This window comes from Brienomyrus brachyistius, chromosome 7 (assembly GCF_023856365.1).
Source record: "Brienomyrus brachyistius isolate T26 chromosome 7, BBRACH_0.4, whole genome shotgun sequence".
NCBI lineage: Eukaryota > Metazoa > Chordata > Actinopteri > Osteoglossiformes > Mormyridae > Brienomyrus > Brienomyrus brachyistius.
The window spans coordinates 28,700,981-28,722,296 of record NC_064539.1 but is presented as its reverse complement, the minus strand read 5'-3'; the positions used below and the strand labels follow the sequence as shown (position 1 = coordinate 28,722,296).

Here is a 21,316-nt window from a genome sequence, read left to right as displayed (position 1 = left end):
CGCTCAAGACGATTTCAGAGAACCGTGAGCTTGGGCCCGAACCTGCATCATTAGCGTAGAGTCAGTTATATTAAGATGAAATACTGAACATGGTGTCAGCTAAGCGGCTAACTGACGGAGGCGTGGCACAGTGACGCACAGCATGTGTTAGCCGTGTCTGTGCTTGAGCGGGAAGTGATCCTCCTGCAAGCGTTTAACACCAGGGCTACACAAATCAAAGTAAATGACACACGCACACGTCACAAGCAGTAAACTGAATGAGTTAATCTGTAGTACAGCGTTCAGTGGTGCTGGCAGTAATGGCAGTCGGGGGGCTGTGGATTGTAGGTGGAGGCTTTCTCACTGGCAGTACAGACGCTCCTCTACTTACGAACGAGATAGGTTCCGAACGTCCGTTCATAACTTGAAATATTCGTAAGTGGTTATTCAGCATCATTCTAACTCAGGTGTCTCACTGGCTGTGAAAAGGTAATGCAAGCAAAAAGAAAAGATGGAAATACAAATATGCAATCCAAATTTCGTAGGAGAAGAAAAAAATTTCATAAAAAGAAAAGGTTGAAAAAGGATTTGGAGAAAAGAGTATCTGATGTCTTGCTATAGACCAAAGAAGGAAAATGGGTGGGGCTTGAGCTAAGGCCACGCCCCTGCAGGGCTTCACTGGGCCCCTATGACTCAGCTACCCTGAAGCCAGTACTGATTTGGCAATGTCCATGGACTGGCCCCCATAAAATACAATAATACTCCCTATAAAAGATCTCCAGATGGCCACACACATAAATATACACATTCACCCTCCATAGGCACTTATCCAGTACAGAGTCATTGTCTGCCCAAAGCCTGTCGCAGGACCCAAAGGGCAGAGGACACCATGGAGGCCAGTTCACTGAAACATACACAAGCAAACAAAAGTAACACCACCATCCTGACCACTGCCTGTGAAAGTAAAGAGGTGGGAGGGACCCTTCCCTGCCTCTGTGCTAATTAATAGCAAACTTCAAACTGATTGTTGACTCAAAAGGACAGAAAAAAATCTGACCCCAGATCAGCCTTCTGTCGGAGCCTCTCGCCAGATTCACCTAATTTGCCACTGACTGGAGCCATGCCCCCCCACGCCCCCGTTTCAACCACCCAACCATCAATGTAATAAGCGTCATAGCAGATTATTTGAATAAACCATTAGTATTCAAAAGGAGCCCAAGGAAAGGCGGCTGACCTTCTTCCACAAGAAGAGGCTACCTCGAACACCTCCAGCTGGAATCCCAGAACACAGCAGTGGCCTGTCAGCACTGTGCCGCGTCAAACAGCTTAGCACTCATCAACAGAGAGGGAAAAAAAAACAATTAACCGTAGTGAAAGGATCTTACCTGCAGGAATTCACCTGCACACACATACACACGCGCTTTTACACATAAGAACAAGCAAGGCCTTTGTCTTCAAATATCACGGCGTGAAATATTGCCGATATTAGCTCAATGTTAGCCTGCAATTTGTTGCCGTTAGCGGTTAGCGTGATGATTTATAGGCATGCCAGATTCGCGCACGGTAACAATTAGTCCTCTGATCTTGAACCCTACAATTTTATTAATGGGCCATCCCCAACAGCAGGTCCTGTGACACCAAAAATAGCCTCACGGTAAAGCAACAGCTACAGGATAAATGGCCAGTGGCATTTTACACCTTAGGCTAGCCTGTCCGCAATTAGAAAATAAGAGAGACTTTCTTACTGCACTTCTGACTGCGTTACCGGTAACATAATGGACTGCAAGTGGCACATGATCAAATCAAACTGCTTTATGTTTAACAAGTGAGGTGATTCCAGCTGCCCTTGAAATGGAAGCTGATTGAGGCGCACGTTTCTCATAAATGACCGCTAAATTTATTTTATATTTCACTTGTAATCTGGCAGGTCTGCCATGAAAAGAAAGATGGCCGATCTGAAAGAGATGAATTACCACTGGAAGGGATGATGGAAACATGACAATCACTGCAGCAAGAGAACGGGAGATTACTACTGTAGTTTAAAAAAGAGAATTACAAGCAACTGTTCACATATTATTCAATTAAGTATCGACATACCATTAATCACTTTTGCACATATTTATTGACTATCTTATACATTTTGTTTACATGTTATATGTCTTGTGTTTCTGTTTGCACTGCTGGGAGAGTTGCTAACTGAATCATGCGCTGCCGTGTACAGTGACAATAAAAGATTGAATCTGAATCCTGAATCTGAAATGGAGTTCGCCGTGTGACTGTGACTGTGTTCGCCCTCCAATAGCCGGGCGGCCACCTCACTGCAGGCAGAGCCCAAATGCGTCCACAGCAGAGCGATTCATAGGCACTGAAGGGTGCAGGTGAGCGAGCGCCGGGAAACCTGCAGTCTCCATTGACTCGCAGAGTAGCGGCAAAGTGGCACCAACAACCCACAATCCCGTGGCTGGCAGGCACGGCAGCGATGCTCTCCGCTTGGGGTATTCTGTCCCAGTTTGCCTTTGGGATTAGCTACGATATTAACGGAGCGGCTGCCGGCCCTTCCTGACTCCCAGAGAGCGGCATAACAGATAGCGGCTGGCAGAGTCATTTGGCAAACGGCCTTATAAATAGGAAGCCGCCGGTCCCGAAGGAGCAGACACCGCTGCCCTTCAGCGAGGTGCTTAACCTGAATTCAATAAAGGACCGGTGTAGCAGCCTACCGCACAGCCACAACACGCCGGGGGAAACACGCAGTTCCTCTGATGTACAACCAGAGCCCCTAACCCCCACCCCTGTCCTTTTTATTATTGCCGAAGTAAGAATCAATCCCACTCTCTCGCCCCTTCTTTTGTCTCTTAAGATTTCTGTCCCTCTATAAAACTTAAGAAAAATGAGTGCAAGTTGGCTCAGTCAGAGGAAAGATGTGCTCAGTGGAGTGTGTAAATGTTGTGGGTGTTGTGGGATGTGAAAAACACAGTCATTTGGAGAGAAAAACGTGGCAAATGTGGGACTGTTATGTGTAACAAACGCAATCGTCCACTAAATGCAAACCAACTTATTTTATAATGTAATTTTTGTTGTTACTGTGAAACACACATACTAAACCTTTGATTCTGTTGATGGTACAATGTCAAACTGACTACTACACACTTACATACCCCCCCCCCCCCCGCCCCCACCCACATACACACACCTGTTTTTTTCTAGACAGAGTTACGCAAAGGTTGCCAGGTCAAGTTCAGGCTTAACCTTGCTGCAAGGTGATAACAAGAACACACTCCTGATTTCTCTAGCCTGTCCTACTTTGTGCACACAGGTAAACTTCCTGTATGACTGTATCTTGCATACTCTACTTTGCTTACATTATCTGAAATGTCTTTGTCTTGGGGTCATGTGAAGTCCGACCCACCTGATACTACCCAGCAGCCCTTTGTGGGCACAGACAGAGCATAGAGTCTCCCAGCAACACACCAGCCAACCACACCAGTACGGCCTGTGAGGTTAGGCTGTATTACAACCATGGTTCAGATAAATATTATTTACTACTTACATACTTATGTTAAGCTAAAGGAGGCAAATTTGACCATGTACAAGTGATTAGATGTACAAATTTGAGGCAGCCATTGATTTAGTTATATAATAATAATGATGATGATGATGATGATGATGATGATGATGATAATAATAATAATCATTATTATTATTATTATTATAACTCACTACATTTGTTTAATTTACTTCCTCCTGTGCACCCCCCCCCCCCCCCATGTCCTACTCCCCTCCACCACAACTGTAGCAAGAGAATTTGACTGTTCTTCAGAACATGTGTCAATAAAATGTGAATGTTAATTTGTAGGGTAACGAAAACATCCAGATTTTATTTAACAGTTTCATATAATTACTTTTTAGCAAAATATTTAAGGAAAAACATTGTAAAATTAAGTGCACAATTTTTTTTTTTAATCTGCTTTATTTATTTAAGGGTGGTAATAAAGGTTGCTATTACCGCTATGCCGTAAAAGGACACATTAAAGATTGAGAGCTGCGGATGGACTGCGCGGAGGCCCTTTAATACGCATGCGCGTCAGATGTAAAGCACTGGGCAGGAATGCAATAAGGAAATAAGCGGTAACGTGAAGCTGGCGCGCAGAAGCGCCGCACGCCGTATTTCATGAAGACAAAGACGGGGAAGCGGCGGCGAGCGTTAGCAGCCGATGGAGACACATGGGGAGCAGCATACAAAGGCTGTCCCGCCGCTGACCTCGCCAAGAGCTGCGTGGGGATCGAGCTGGAGCATAATAATAATAATAATAATAATAATAATAATAATAATAATAATAGTGAAATAAACTCTCTGCCCTCCATAATGCTAGTTTCTGAGGCTTACACTTTGTCTTGGGTTTCCAGAGCTTAAAACTGTTGACTTATTCAGCGACAGGCATCCCAGCTCTGACAGAGGACGGCACATTTATTCAGTAATGGGAATAATTGGCTAAATTAAAGTAAAGTAAAATCCTCAGCGCACACCATCTGCAGAATACATTTATACCGTAATCATATAATTAAACAAATGCCACAGTATCATTAAGTTAAAAAAAACCTGATGAATAGGTATTGTAGCTTCCCTGTGCGCGAAAACATATATTCAGCTTTTCAAAAGACTAGTTTATTCCTGTCAGCTGAGTGGCACCTGCAAGGCAGATAACAGGTTGTTACGCGCGCTGACAGTGATTTATTCTGCAAATATTGGCCAAGAGTACCTGGACAAGTTAACAAATAGGCACCTGCCTTCCTCATGCATATCTACGTGAATATAAGCGCTCGGTTTCACAGTATCGTTTTATAGATATCATTTGGGAGACAGTGCCACCTAGTGGATGATAATTGTAATTCATTTGCTATACTATTGATATACACCCACGGTGTGTTGAACCACACCTGAGCTCAGGTCAGGTAGGGTAGAACCTGCTGGATGCTCCAGGATTAGAACTGCCTATCCCTTATATACACGATCAACATTAAAACCACTGACAGGTGATGCAAATAACACTGGTTATCTTATTACAATGAAACCTGTCAAGGGTCCCGGTATATACAAGAACAGTCAGTTCTTGAAGTGGATGTGTTGGAAGCAGGACAAATGGGAGCGTAAGAATCTGACGGACCATGACCCCACAAGGGCCAAATTCTGAAGGCTAGACGACTGGGTCAGAGCATCTCAAAATGGCAGCCTTTGTGGGATGTTCCCGGTATGCAGTGGTCAGTACCGACCAAATGTGGTGCAAAGAAGCTCAGCCGGTGAAGCAGCGACGGGGTCATGGATGCGCCAGGCTCACTGGTGCCTGTGGGGAGTGAAGGCTAAGCTGTCCGGTCCCGTCCCACAGGAGAGCTACTGTATATATACAGCTACTGTGCTGGAAAAGTTAATGCTGGCCATGACAGAGACGTGTCGGAACACAGAGTGCATGACAGCCTGCTTCGTACGGGGCTGTGTAGTCGCAGACCGGTCCCTACTGAGCCCTGACCACCACTGAAGGCGCCAACAATAGGCAAGTGAGCGTCAGAAATGGACCATGGGGCAAAGGAAGAAGGTGGCCTGGCCTGATGAGTCACGTTCTCCGTGACATCATGTGGACGCCGGGATGCGTGTATGTCAGTTACCTGGAGATGAGATGGTACCAGAGTGCACTATGGGAAAAAGGCAAGCCGCTGAAGTGTGAGGATCTGTGCGATGTTCTGCTGGAAAGGTTCACGCCTGTTACTTTGACACGTACCACCTACCCACACATGTCAGCAGACCACGTTCACCCCGTCATGGCAATGGTATTCACAGAAGGCAGGCACCTCTTTCAGCAGGATAACGCGTCCCGCCATACTGCCAACATTGTTCAGGAATGGTCTGGGGCATCCAAATTCCCCAGATCTCAAGCTGATCGAGCATCTTTGGGATGTGCTTGACAAACGTGTCTGATCTGTGAAGGTCCCACCTCGCAACTTATAGGACTTAAAGTATCTGCTGCTAATGTCTTGGTGCCAGATACCAGAGGACACCTTCAGAGGTCTTGGGGAATCATGCCTCAATGGGTCAGAGCAGTTTAGGTGGCCCTAGGGGAGTTCCTACACAATGGTAAGCAGGTGGGTTTGTTTAATGCATGTATCGCTGCCATCAGGGGCAGATCTTGGCAAGGGCAAGATGGGCAATTGCCTAAAACTGCCTAGAGTGGCATTAAGCATGGCCCTCGGTACACCAGAACTGCCCGCACAGAAAAGGTCACTTACAACTATAAAATATACATAAACACATCAAGCATTAGCAAATGGCTATCAGAGGCTCTCAGGCAATCGCTCCAGAAGTGCTCTTGCAAAATTTTGGATAATGGTGGTGACTTGGAGGATGTAGCAGAGACTGGGGACAGAAGAAAGTGACAGACCTTCTGACCATCATCTTCTGACGATGATGACGAAGAGCAGGAATCTGTCATGACTGATCATTCAACAGACTAAAGCAACATGATAACATAACCATTCCCAAGAGAAGGGTTACAGAGATTTAGACATCAAAATATAGAACGATATCTCCAGAAGGAAAGGAAGAGGTTCTTTCAGCTTCCAGGATGATGAAAATCTCAGCAAAGCTAAAAAGATCCGTAGGCAATTAAATCCATCATATAAAGTACGAATCTGGACAGCACAGGGGAAAACGGTGGACACTGCAAACTTGGAGGGGATGTGTGTGTTGTAAGACAACTGGAACGCATTTGAATGGAATAACTTGCATGCATAGGATAACTGATATTAGCTGAGCTGAAAATTTACACACTACCGGAAGAGCTGTTTTCAGCAGACTTGAAAGGATTCATGTGATACCGTCACTGGGGATTCGACAACTGTGATCAATGTGAATGAGACAAGCCAGCTACATTTAGACCTGTTTACGAGAAGAAGGCCAAGATCGCGCCTGAAGTGTACAACTCTAACCCATCAAGATACATTGAAGTAAAAGCTTCTTCCATTCAGAGAATCCTGTCCCTTTAGGCAGTTAACGGCAAAAGAGACTACATTCTACGGCATCGAAATATAGTCAGAGTGAGATGTGAAGTATTGCTCTGCATCGGAATATGCAAGTCAGTAACCGGGAAACCATCTGCGGATGCACCTGAGACTAAGCAGCGGATGCAGACGATGCCAGATATAAATGAAGGGCAGCAAGGTCGTGACATAACATATGACAACAATCTTACGTCCAATCAGCTTGGAGGAGGCCGTCTGTACTGGCAGCTCTGCAGAACAAGTCAAAGCTCCCTAATGAACTTCAGAAGATGCAGGGTCATAATTAGCCAACATTCTTTTTTTTAGAGAAAAAAAAGATAAAGACAAAGAAAAGACTACAAGTCGTGACGTCTACCAGAGCCTGTCAGCTCGTTGACCTAGATCCCACAACATTGTTGATCTGTCCGTCCTTAATGTTTAAATCCTCGGGACTACAGGCCTTCCCCAGGTCAAGAACAGCCCGTACTTGTGAATGGACTGCCACAAAGCCTGCTATATAAAAAAGTAGAGTTAAATACGATGGTTTGTGATAACGAACGCACGCTTACTTTGTGACACTCATGACATTGTGCAGCTTCTGCCGTTCATTGGTTTGAGGTACAGTACCGGATGTAGTTAGTTTTATTACTATATTATTATTATTAATATTATTATGTACTGTATTATTATTTCTCCGATAAGCCTGCAAATTCAGTTTAAAGACAAGGCAACGCATCTCATTCGTAACCTGGGGACTGCCTGCACAACAATGGAGTAGTGAAATGCGGGAAGATTACATCATAACAGGATTTTCCTTAGAAACTTTTGCCAATTCCCAGATCTAGAGGGCAGAGCATTTTGACTTGTTGTAGATTGACCCCCTGCAGCTCTTTCTTCATTCAGAAGACATTCAGTCTTAGATATACACATTACATGGTGTATAAACTAGAAAGAAAAAAGCGAAGGTCTAATTCTTTACCCAAAGGGGAGATCAGGGTCAGGCCGTGCTGTTGGGCTTCAGTGTCCAGCTCAGCCCATCAGAGACATGACTCTGGCAGCCATGGGTTTTAAACCAGCAACCTTCTGATCACAACCACAGAACCCTAATCCACACAGCACACTGGAAGTCAAAGAAAATAATTCACTTAACCGTTATTAAATAACAATGACAATACCAATGTTCTTTGTGGCCCTGTGAGCCCAGGTTAGTCATCCATGACTACAATCAGCTTAAAAATACCATTCTGCTTTGAGGGCTGGCAACAACAATCTTATATCACACACACAAACACTTGTATTTAGAATCAAGAAACAGCTTTTCAAAAGGTAAGATGTTTTTTTTTGCCTTGTACATTCCTTTTACTTGAATTGTTTGAATGTTGTATGGCAAACAGAAGTTCCAAGATACAGAGCAAGTTTGTAAGATCAAATTTTCCAAGAACACTGTATCTCATACTGTACAATCACCATACTCGTCAGCCTCAAATCAGGTCAATAATAGCATGATTAGCATAGCAACACCAACACAAATCCGTCTCATTCGGATAATTACCATGGAGACAGAGCTCCTCGTCGGGTGTTTAGCATTGTTTAAAGGCATAACACAACTTCCGCATGTTGACAACTGTATCCATCACCAAACGTAGCAGGCTGATAATGCAAACAATCCAATGAAAGAAGTCCTACAATCAAAGTTAATAGCCCATATGTCAGTATGCAGATCGTTTCATGTTTTTCAAGTAACTGCCCAGAAAGAAATCTGCCAAAACAATGCAGATTTGTCTACTGTGCTGCTCCCTCAACTCATCTGTCTTTACAGCGAATAGTGCATCAAATTTTATTAGGCGTATCAATCTCTTTCACAATGAGTCACCATAAATTTGAACAATATGCACTCGCCCTGTGAATGAAGACAACCCAGATTCCATGATACAACCCTATTAAAACAGACTATAAACTTTCAATTCACCTTGCAAATGTATACAAGATGTACCTATAATTTTAAAAGATATACTATTCGGCGTCAGAGACATTAATAATGCATCCATTATCCATAGCTCCTTCTCCAGCAGAGGGTCCTGATGACCCTGGATCCTATCCCAGTACCGGGTACAAAGAGCTACTCTGGGGAGAGTCACATCTACGAGCAACAACAGACATCACTTCCCTAACTGCATGTTCAGACTGCATGGGGAAAGCGGAGTAGCCAGACTCAGGGGAAGAGCTGGAACAGGAACTGAACCCACATACATACCGGTTCAAAGTTGCTAGCCGCAGAAACGCCATATTGCGCCATTATACTGCATCGCACATCAGATACAAGCTCTGCCAGAAAGAAATGGTTCCAACAAGACAATTGTTTGGCACCAAGTTTAGGAAATTTGTTCACTTTTACATGTGAGTGATGCGTCCATCCGGTCTCTGTAGCTGTTCCTCATATCTGACAGCACTTAGCAAGCACCTACTGGACATTATTTAAAAGTCAAGCAAGGACTATGACACAGTCCGAAATATACTGTGCAAGGTGCACAGAAAAAGCACAACGTTGCAAAAATGAAACCGAAATATTACAGAATGTATTAACCAGATCTGTCTGTGTCTGCACATGTATGTATATATGTACGTGTGTGTGTGTACAAATATATATATATATATAACAATAAAACAAGTTTCCTTTATGACATGAAAAGAGTACGTAACAGTGCATGTCTGTCCTCCTATTAACGGGTTGTGTGGTGATGGCAGAGTCACATTCTAGGCTGCCCTTTAACTTTAACTGCTTCACCCTATGAAACAGAGCAGCTTTTCATGTCCCATGTAGAATGAATGCCTCGAATTTTCTCCGCTGTTATAACTGCAAGAGGAGGTTACTTTGATTAATCGAAGATAGGACATTTTCTTGCTAATAAAGGTAAATTTATTTGTTGGCAAAAAATATTGTGGGTATTTTAGTAAATGTTAAGTGGGTAACATGCAAATCTCCGTGTGTGCAAAGCCTTTGACTGACAGTGTATATAAATGCCAATTTATCAATAAAGGCAAAACAAGCTTGAACATATTTAAATGCAATAAGTGTTATAGCGCTATAGTGACTGCAGGCGGCAGTGTTAATACATTTATCGCGTATTTGTCACACGTGGTTATATTATCTATCTATCTATCTATCTAAGGTAAAACCGATAAATTTCAAAACGGTGATTTGAACATATTTGCATGTTTTCAGTGTGATACGTTCATATTTTAATTAACAAATTCTAATAATTTATGCTCGTTTGGCGAACAACTGTTTTAAAAAATGTGTACACGTGAAAGTCAATTAAGAATAATTAATAATTAAGAATAATTGGCGGTCCTGGGAATCTCTAAAGGAAATAAACCAGGCGGATCACAATTTCAAACCAGTAGATATTTTTGTTAAAAGCACGACTATAGCATGACGGTTTTTTTTACTTTAAGGATATAAATGCATGTTATTGTAAAACATAAAAGCTATACTATAACAATCAAATTAAATGTCATGAGGTGTAACTTTGATATAATTTCGCAAACTGGTTGTTAGCTATGGAAAAATTAATTCCATTAAACAAAATCTATGAGATCCTTGAATTTCAGATTACTCAATTCGGCATTTCAAGAATTTTTACTATATATTTTTTTCCACAACTTGGCGTTTTTAATGAAGATGATTTACACGTTGTTCCACTGCATTTTCATAAGTGTAAAAAACTATCTCATTCTGGGAGGTAATTAGTAATCCAAACTTGCTATCCGTCATTCTGCTAAATATAGCCGCATTTCGCCTGTTTGTAGCCGCAACTGAAGAGGTGGCAGCTTCTTCATTTTTCCACAAGATGGCGCTCGATGAGAACTATGAATGGATTTGGGAAGGATGTAGATATTATTATTATTATTATTATTATTATTATTATTTATCTCGTTTAAATCCGCAAATCTAATTTGCAAAATTATGCCAGAACATTGGACCGTTTTCCATTGTTATTTTTATGACTTATGAACATTATATCATAGACATCTATATAACTAGCAGATATCGTCAAAAATTGCCATAATGGTTACCCACCGACGAATAAAACTGTCTTTTGAATTAACGAGTGTGTGTGCATTATATATCCCATAGGGTTTAAAATACTTAAATGTTAATATGTAAGATCTGGCCAAGTACTGAGTGGGCTTTGTCCTGCTGAGGGGCTGACAGTATTGCCGTGGGTTTCAAAAAGCCTATGGGCTTTATATTTTTTGATCGATTTAATATCGCTGTAAAATATATAGGCTACTTTTCGTCCCGAAAACTGCACAGACCTACAGCTCAATCAGCTGCTCACGTAGGCTATTCAGCTGGCCTCCGGCCCAGGCAATGGGGGGGGGGACCTGCACCCCCGCCCCCAACCCCCATCTAGAAGGCGGAAAGAGAAGGATGGATGAAAGAGTGCATGCGCACATGCTCAGTAGGGTTGTTTTTCACAAAATCCTGCCTTAAAAAGAGCCGAGAAACGAGAGCAACTTGTCTTTGTAGAGAGACCGTAATGCGGTGCAGGATGACAGCATCCCATTGCTGTTATTAGCCTTCAGAATCTCAATGAACTGTTTTCGGCAGAAGCGCTGATCCAGCCTGCATTTTTTTTCTTTTTGCAAGGCAGAATTATCAGTCAGTGTTTCGCGATCGCATTTATTTTACTTCATACATTTTTCATAGTTTTATTACTATTTTGTATTCGTTATTGTTTTCCCCCCCCCACAAACCATGGTGCTAGGGAAGGTGAAAAGCTTCACAGTAAGTTATGACTGTCTTAATGACAGCAACGTCCCCGTCTTTTCCAGCGGGGACTCGGTCTCAGGAAGGGTAATACTCGAAGTCACTGGAGAAATCCGTGTAAAATCGCTTAAAATCCACGCGAAGGGACTAGCGAAAGTTCGCTGGACTGAATCACGAAATGCTGGATCCAACACTGCCTATACTCAGAATTACACGGAAGAAGTGGAATACTTAAACCATAGACACATCTTAATTGGACATGAACGAGGTAAGGGGAAATACAACATTTTGTGCCCTTTTTAAAGAGAGATGAATGGGGCTGTCAGTGAAAGATGCTCGCCTGACATTCTAGGAATATACATCTGCTTAAAATGGAGCGTTATATCGCAATATGCAATAGGCTATTTGCCTACTTATTAAGTCTAAGCCTTTTGCTGTTTGATTCAAATTTTGTACATTTTCCCCCATTCTGAATTAGCTCATTGATTCACTTGCAAAGAAGCGTTGAACAAATGTCTTAAGTTGCACAAAAATGTATCTATTACCTACAATACCCCAAGGTACAAAGGTTTCAGATGCATTTAAAAATGGAGATAGCTTATATAATTGTATTATATATCCAAAAGAAACGCATAAGTGGCTACGTGTGTATTAGCAGGTCTTGAAGTTAGCACTTACATTATTGGGCTCAACATACATGATGCATGGTATTTCCTAAAACTCCCTGGCCACTGTGTGCAGATTAAATTAAACATTAATGCATTTGAGCAACACGAAATGGTGATAATTGGGAGGTCATGATATATATTTATACATAGATTTATGTACATTTAAACATTTGCTGTAACAAACTAACAACGCAAGCAACTCTGCGTCTGACAGTGCGGATAAACTTTAACTTAAAGAATTTTTTAAATGAATTAAGTTGAACGAAAGGAAAACGTTTTTGGGCGAACGGGTGCTATTCTGGGATAATTTAATCGATATATTATCAGAAAATCCCGCATTATACACAATTTCCTTAAGTTTCCACCCTTTGTTCAAAGCGGTTCAAACCTGTTCAGAAACTGGTTGCTGCGGGGGAGGAGGGGGTGACGAGGCCGGCCTTTCTGTCTCCTGATTGGTGGAAGTCTCGTGTGTCTGCAATGACCTCATACCTTTGCAGAAAGTGACTAGGAAAACGTGCAACTTAGTATCCGACCTGTCACAGGGGCCTTTGTAATTCAGATCCGTCTGTCCACAGAATGCAGACTAACGTTGCTATTTTTAAAAAGGACCTCATTCATTTGCACCAGTTGTATCTAGAGTAAATCGTAGAAACGTCCGATTTCTGGGAATACTGTTATAAGACGTACCACATATGGAACAAATAAACCATGCATCTGTAATTTTAAACCAAATGCATAGAAACCAATGGAAGTCTCGGTTAAATGGCACGAGACTTTGTGATCTGCTTATACTGAAATGTAAGAGCTGCATCATTTTAACAAGCAGATTTAAAAACGGGTGGATCACAAACACTTTCATCTTGCCATGTATTATTTGCAACGCTTCCGATGCAAGAAACGCTCTCTTGAAGACTGTTCACTTTGAAGTGTCCCCCTTCACTCCAAAGTCGATGTCCTTGCTAACTTTTGATTGAGCTACTGATTTTGCCTGTTGCTTGTATAATTTTTTAGAGGATATTTAAATTATTTGGGGGAAAATTACCTGTAAAACACACATCTGAACTAACAGTGTAGATATCTTTAGATATATGTAATGACGGGCCACGTAATTGGCTTGCTTGCGTTATTTTGTCATCTGAACACATTTACATTATTTTAAAATTATGTGGTTACTTATATTTGTCAACATAGTTAATTATCATTTATGCTTGTGTATTACTAGTTACTGATTCTGAGCTTCTCAAATGTATTGTTTTTCGTCTACATATGTATAGCTAATGATTTGGTGCCAGTATTTATGTTTTAAAAATCTTGTTAATACTCTTGTAAGACAAAGCACAAATATTCAATAAAAGTTCAACATGAATTGAAATGCTGTATTGCCTCTGTGTTAATTTCTCCTGTCCCCGATTGTCTCCTTCTCTTTACTGGGAATGATATTATCTTTCTGATAGCTAATATTATTAATAATAAGAATATTAAAAAATAAAAATCGTCAGTCGGGTGGATCTTGGTTGCCTGAGTCTGTGCTGCAGTACCAACTTCATGCATTAGGGGGCTCTGTGAGGGAGGAAGCGCTACGTGCCGCACGGGGTAATGTATGCATATGAAAGAGACCGGCTCCGGGAAGCTGTTCGCTCCGGTTTTGGCCGGTCGTCTCCTGCTCTAGTCTGCTGGTGATTGGCAGTTCTGCACTTGTTTACCACAGTTACGCCGCTACTACAGCGTCCGAGGAATGCCGAGGCGGCAGAAATATATATATTTTTTAATGTTCTAGAAATGTTTTACATTATTAGAACGAGGCAGCTGACTTAGAATTTTTTTAGTCTTTTATCAGTTTTAACGTGGATATGGAGGAGTCTGAATGGTGCGCGTGGCCTGGAGTGCGCGTGCGTGATTGTGTAACATGGTGTAATCTATTTTGTCCCTTCCCCCATAGTTCGAAATGATTTCTTAGTAAATATATCAGGCTTTTAACCTTTTTTTTTCTTCGCAGCATTGAAATGTAAGAAGTGTATCACTGTATACTTTGTTCAAATGGTTTGTTATTCGTGTTTGTTTGGAAATGTAACATTTTGAGGGCACACTTCAAATGACAATAAAGTCTTTTACAGGTGTAAAATAACTAATATGAAATTTAATATATGAAATAAAGGAATTTGTCCAGCACAGAACTGTCTCCTGAATTCTTTTGTGTGTTGAGGGTTTCTGTAGTTTGAGGTTGCATCTCCTGGTTGAGTTGATTTTCCGACGATGAACTGCTTTTGTGTGTCTCAGAAATAACCATGGTGCATATTTTGCATGTTTTTATTCCGTGTCTTAACACGAGGTGTTCTGGTTTCTGGGTTTGGTTAAAGGCAAATGAATTCCGCATGTGTCCCGTGTGTTCGTCCGTTTAGGTGCTTTACAGCCCAAACTGCTTTGCTTAAACCGTCTTTCTTTATATGTGTTTTATTCAGGAGACTCCGTAAAGAATTTGCCAGGTATGGTATTCGTGTATTTGGAATATTGTTTTCCTTTGTTTCAGATGAAGATAACTTTGAAGAATGTCTCACCACTATCCAATCAGGAAGACACGAGTATGCATTTAGTTTTGAACTTCCACAAACGTGAGTATCTCAGCTACCGAATATGCAACACGATAGACATGTTTGTGATTTTCAGTCAAAAGCCTGAATCCCCCGTCCTGTTCAAATATTGGCCATTTTACGGCCATCTTAACCAGCATGCTGGAATTACCAGCTAACGTAACTGCTGAGTGAATCCATGGATTATTGTGTTGAAATATATATCAAGTAACTTTGTAAAAAAGAATTCTGTTTTGTGATCCTCAGACCACTGGCTACCTCCTTTGAAGGCAAACACGGTAATGTGCGATACTGGGTCAAAGCGGAGCTGCACAGGCCGTGGTTCCTGCCCATGAAAGTGAAGAAGGAATTCACCGTCTTCGAACACATCGACATCAACACTCCTTTACTTTTGGTAAGGACCTTGGCACCTGTTCAGCTGGGAGCACCATCCTCAGGCTCGTGGGAAGCTAGATTAGGTGTGTTTTAGTGGAATTTGGGAGAAATGCAGCTTCCCCTAGCCTGGCTTCTGCTCATCGTGTGGCGAGTTCATACAGAACTGGCACGCTGTCACATTTAATAATTCAGTTCCACTTGTCACTTTACCTCAAGCTACTAAATTTGCAATCAATAACTGGCACATTACGCAAACCCCGTAACCTTTGCGTACCCTTCTTTTAACGCTTTTCATTTTAGCAGCACGCTGATATTCAGTGTTGCAGTCTGCAATAGTTTTAAATTACTATTCGCGAGTGTCCCTCAATGTCACTGCATGATTGTGGGTGTTACACTGAGATGTTTATTTTGAGAACATTCGTGTCCGTCAGGCAAAGTGTGGCCGCGCTTTGACAAGTTTAAAAGGACAGAGAATGAATTCCTTTTATATATTCATAATTTAATTATAATTTAAGCCTTTTTTATGTGACACAGGCAAGAATGTGAATGAGCTATTTGTAAGCGTTCACATATGATTAAGAGCGTCAAGGTTGACATGCAACGTCTCTTTTTGTTCAGGCACCCCAGGCAGGTACCAAAGACAAGACTCTTTGTTGCTGGTTTTGTACCTCAGGCCCCATTTCCCTAAGTGCCAAAATTGAAAGAAAGGGCTACACCCCAGGTGAGGAAAAATGTTTCCCGAATAAGTGTCGCATCCTTGGGTCTTATATCCGGAGGGTCTTTTCTTGACGTAGATTTGACATGTCTATTTGTTACAGCCGTAAAAAAGAAGTTCTGAACACGTTTGCACAAGTTTTGCACATGTAAACACACCTTGCACGGTGTGATGTTTTATCGAACGACAGCTCATGGCCCCCACGATCTCTTGCAGGAGAGACCATCCAGATCTTTGCTGAGATCGAGAACTGCTCATCCCGCATAGTCGTACCAAAAGCGGCACTGTACCAGACGCAGACCTTCTTCGCTAAAGGGAAGATGAAGGAGGTCAAGCAGCTGGTTGCCAACTTGCGTGGGGAGTCACTGTCCTCGGGGAAGACCGAGACATGGAACGGGAAGATGTTGAAGATCCCTCCCGTGTCCCCCTCCATCCTGGACTGCAGCATCATCAGAGTCGAGTACTCACTGATGGTGAGAGCAGCCGACCATGCTTGGACACCAGCCATGGGGTGCAGGTCCTCAGGAGGTTCACATCCTGACCGGTAACCTGTAACACTTGCCTCCTCCCTCCCTGTGGCCCTTACAGGTGTATGTGGACATCCCAGGTGCTATGAACCTGTCCCTCAACCTTCCGCTGGTGATTGGCACCATCCCCTTGCACCCGTTCGGCAGTCGGACCTCCTCTGTAAGCAGCCAGTGCAGCATGACCGTGAGCTGGCTGAGTCTGCCAGACCGACCTGAAGGTATGGAGCTCTTGGGCCACTACTGCTTTTAGCCATTTAGCTGTTTTAGCAAAGTGTTTAAAGCCAGTCTTCTGGGTAATCATTGTATGTTTCTTGAGCTGACTTAATTAACTTCATTAATTAGTTAAATAACTCGATGAGGCATTGACTAGTCAAACATGCTATGCTAGCAGTTGAGTCAACAAACACATGGCTGTATTGGACGGTTGTCGCAAATACTGGTGTGACCTTCAAAGAGGTTTTGAATTGGCCAAGCTGACACACTTATTTATCATAGTTTTAGACCAATGAGAATATCGTCTGTATGCAACTTTCTTTAACTTTTGCACGATATTGTATTTGGAGGGGTAAAGTGTTCAGACAGCAGGGTTCCTAAATGAAGTTAATGCCATTTACATTTTAGCCTGGCGTTCCATCAATGTTCTTCAGCTGTTATAATATCCTGAACAATATTTATTTTTAAATGTAGCACCGCCAAGCTATTCAGAGATCATCTCCGAGGAGCACCAGCACAACCGGCTGGAGCTGCCCACGGTACGGGACGAGTTTGAAGGACCACTGTTAGCCTACATCCAGGAATTCAGATACCTGCCTCCCCCACTCTACTCTGAGGTACAACCAACTGCTCGTTTCTTCATTATCAGTATATACCTTTCGTTGGTGCATTTAGTAGTTCTCAAGTCTGCGAAGGCCCCAAATTCAGCTGGCTTTCGTTTATTTTTGCATCACAGTCAATTTTCACTGTTAAAACTGACGTTAAAACTGACATTAAAATGTGACGCTAAAATTTGACGTTAAAATGTGACGTTAAAATGTCTCTCTGTGCTTCCTTTTTCGAAACGACAGATCGACCCGAATCCAGAGCGAGTGAGAGGGACCGAGGAGCGGAGGCCCGGCACCTGCCCGTCGCGCTGAACGAACCAAGTCACCCGCTCAGAGCAGCCGGGGGTCTCGTTTTCATTAGGTTTCGTTTTTTGTTTTTTTTCCCCCCACAGCAGCATGTTTCAGTGTTGCTGTAGAAAAGCGAAAAACAAACAAAATAAAAACAGAAGGCAATTGGGGGAACGCCCCCCTCTCTCGGCGAGGTCCACGGGATGGCACAGGCTGATCTTCGGAAATGTCCGTCGGGTTTTCGCCGGGTCGTGTGAGATCCACCTCAGACGTCCGACAGGGGAGGGTGCCAGAATTGCCTGCAGAACTGCTTTTTCTCCCGCTCTCGTTATTTTGTCCCTGTTCCTTGTTTCTGTAACCGTGGCACATACGTGACTCTGTAGCAGAGCAGAACATCGGCGCAGAGAACCAAGCAGGAAAAAGACAAAAAAATACAGTAACGTAGGAGAAGATACTAGAAACGTCAGCAACTGTTTGCAGGCGTTGGTAATTGGAGGAAGGAAGCTCGTTTTTGTACGAATGACCCATGACTTTGGTCTGTGTGGTTTCATTTCCAGATCACTACTGTTTCTTGTTTTTTGTAATCATCCTGAAGGTTGTACTTCAAGAGTGTTTATCTACATAAATTCGAGCAATGCAGTGAATGGAAAACACTTATTTTTTAACGTCGTTGTCAAGTCGTCTTGACAATATGTAGCCTGTATTCACTACATAGCATGTTTTAACATTACTCAGGCCTGTCCGCTTACACACTCGTGGCTTCTCTTCGTTATTACTGTTATCGTTATTTTTTAATTTCCGCTCTAAATGTCAGTTGCCTTGGAGCCAACCACTGTTCGCGTCGTCATTCACTGTCCGCAGAGCGACGTGCGTGGGAACGCGTTGGGGATGGGTGGGCCGGAGAGCAAGCCACGGTGGGCACCTGCAACCACGGGATAGATGGTGGGGAGACGGAGAGGGATAGCATCATGCTAACAGCTGCTTGAAAACTCCCTCAAACTCAGGTGGTCTCACTTGCCAAATAGATTGGTGAAAGAAAACCCCCATAGCTAGCAAATCTCCTTCCAATTGCACTGTTAGACGTTTCTGATTAAAAGAAGCAAGATAGAAACAGAAACGTGCACAGCGACATTCCCTTTTATCTTGCCTTTTATTTGGTTTTAATCAATTTTTATTTTCTCAGTGAACACAAACAAAAATTACTAAATGGCAGCCAGGAGAGACTCCCAGGTTTGTTGCTATGTTGTGATTTAGCCTAAATAGAGCATTGCTAATTACTGACTAGGTGGACATGGTTTTTAAACAGCCTTAATACTACAGCTGAGTGATGGTCTGGGCAAGTGATGCTATTCAGTAATTACACAAGGTTAAAAAGACTTGTACTCCTCAAATAACCTTTCGGAAGCATATATGAATGTGTTCGTCAAGAGTTTGTCATGAGTTAATGCAGATTTGTGCATTCATGCATGTGCGTCACAAAGAACTAGCGAAACCGGTATGCTTTTTAACAACACCGACAGATAGACTTTGAAAAGGTAAAAAATGATCATAGTTGCCTTGACTGTTTCACCGTCTTCGCGATGTGTTTCATATCATCGTCACCATCAGTCTGAGTTCATGTTGCTCCGAGTGTTTTAGGTGAGATCTGAAGGGGAATTTGACCCATTGGTGGCCAAATTCAACAGTTGACCTTCCCCCACCAAAAAAAAAAAAAAAAAAACGTTGTCCAATGTATCATAGGGCATTAAGCTACATTGAATAAAAAAAGATAAAGTTTCTTTTTCTTCCGTGTGTAGATGTAGGGAAGAATGGCTTCTGTGTACACAGAAGTTGTGGGAAAATGGAAGTGACAGTAAGCAAAAATGAATGACACTAGAGTACCACGTTTCATTTGAGTTGATATGCTTTGACTGAATATCTTAAGATGTTCATTTTGTATTGAGAAATGTGTTTAATTTATACTGCTCTGTTACATTGTTTGTAACACAGGCTCATATTATGACCCAGTGTCAAATTGACTTCCTGATTTGAATGTTAGGAACTAAAATATTTTAAATGGGTTAGGGGATCTGAAAGGTTTTAGAAACAAAAGTGCAATATATTTTTTTGTTTATTAAAAATGATTTGCTATTTGTACTGTATCTCCTTTTTGGTGTATTGTATTTTTTAGTTCAATGTTGTCCACAAGTTATGTCCAAGACATTCATATTATGAATGATTTTAATTTTTTGTCTAGTTTTTAATTTGGTTCTTGTGTAAGACAATAAATATCTGTTTTGTTATAACAGTTGAAGCATTTTCTTTCCAAAAGAAGAAATACCGCATTTACTAGTTCGTTGCAAAAATATGGATTTCACAATGGACCGTGAAGAAGAATCCAAACATCTTATTGTACCAACAGCTCGTCATTCATCTAACATGAACAATCCGGCACCATCCTTCAAAAGCTTATAACGGAGAAAAAGAAAAAAAATTGCTGTTAATAGCACATGGGTTCCTACCCCCCAACAACTAACAACTGGGTTAGCAGTTACAAGAAAGATCTTTATAATAATTATAGTGATAGTGTCACCTTCAAGGATTTAACAATTCTTAGTGATCCGATAACTAGGACTGATGAAGTCACCACAAGAATCACCCCTCTCTCAGATGCGAACTGTATCGCGTGATATGAGTCACAGGATAATAGTTTAATTACAGTTGGGCTTTCCTCAGGTTCATTGTGTCTAAGTAAAGGTACAGTAATGTCACCAAGGCCACTGGGGTAACTTGAAAACATGACAGCTGGGACAAGGTCACTGGAGGCAAGAAAGAACAGAACATGGCTATTTACCGAGAGACATGGCTCAGCGCCTGGTGGAACCAATCAACACAAGCAACCGCAGTCACCTGACCACCAGATTCCTGTATTTTCTCAAGTAGGAATAATGCTTCCCTTGCCATACCACAGTCTGTTTGTTAGGTTCCTCATGGTGTATTCTTAAGCGGGGCAAATAGTGGACGTGTCTGATGTTTTCAGCTACACATTAGGACTGAATGTTTTCCCTGGCACCTCCCTGACAGGACAGCGTGAAGGAATTTGTCCTTTCTTTGCAATTTATCAGCTTCGGGCATGAAACCTCGACGGTGATATATGTACTTACGGAAAGTCAGGATATTGTTTAGGTGACTGCCTCTTGAAGAATGTACCCATTATAAGAGTCTGTATACAATTTAAGTGCAATATGTACACATGTATTATGCACTTCATATATAAATGACGTGTCATGGAATGTTATTGCTCTGGGCAGGGTACCAACCATGTGACACACTGTGGGAGGAAAGCGTGGGGGCTTTATTTGGGTACAGGAGTAGAGATACATTTATTAAAAATGGCGAGGTGGATAAAAACAGGAGAGATCAGTACCAGCAAAAGGAAAACCACAGGCATCCAATCACGGCATTGGAGTCTGACCATATTCTAGGCTTGAGAACGAAAAGACTTCGGTCTCCTTTAACTTTTATTATGCCACAGGTAAAATGAATCTATACATTCACGGCTTGAGTTTACGATGC

The 21,316-nt window shown here is 42.1% G+C and overlaps 1 protein-coding gene across 1 annotated transcript; it reads left to right on the top strand.

Moving 5' to 3' along the window:
- Positions 1-11,506: 11,506 nt before the first annotated feature.
- Positions 11,507-20,046, top strand: LOC125745730 (arrestin domain-containing protein 3-like). The gene is made up of 8 exons (XM_049018862.1): positions 11,507-12,047; positions 14,975-15,056; positions 15,282-15,429; positions 16,029-16,131; positions 16,342-16,598; positions 16,714-16,870; positions 17,340-17,482; positions 17,717-20,046. The coding sequence occupies exons 1-8, from the start codon at positions 11,768-11,770 to the stop codon at positions 17,783-17,785; spliced, it is 1,239 nt and encodes a 412-aa protein (XP_048874819.1). The 5' UTR covers positions 11,507-11,767; the 3' UTR covers positions 17,786-20,046.
- The last annotated feature ends 1,270 nt before the right edge of the window (positions 20,047-21,316 follow it).

Bases quoted from the DNA above. Each gene is read 5' to 3' on its own strand.
- LOC125745730 (XM_049018862.1), top strand. From the start codon at position 11,768: ATGGTGCTAGGGAAGGTGAAAAGCTTCACAGTAAGTTATGACTGTCTT. The intron at 16,599-16,713 runs GTGAGAGCAGCC...TGGCCCTTACAG, and splicing joins GAGTCGAGTACTCACTGATG to GTGTATGTGGACATCCCAGG. The intron at 17,483-17,716 runs GTACAACCAACT...TCGAAACGACAG, and splicing joins CTCCCCCACTCTACTCTGAG to ATCGACCCGAATCCAGAGCG.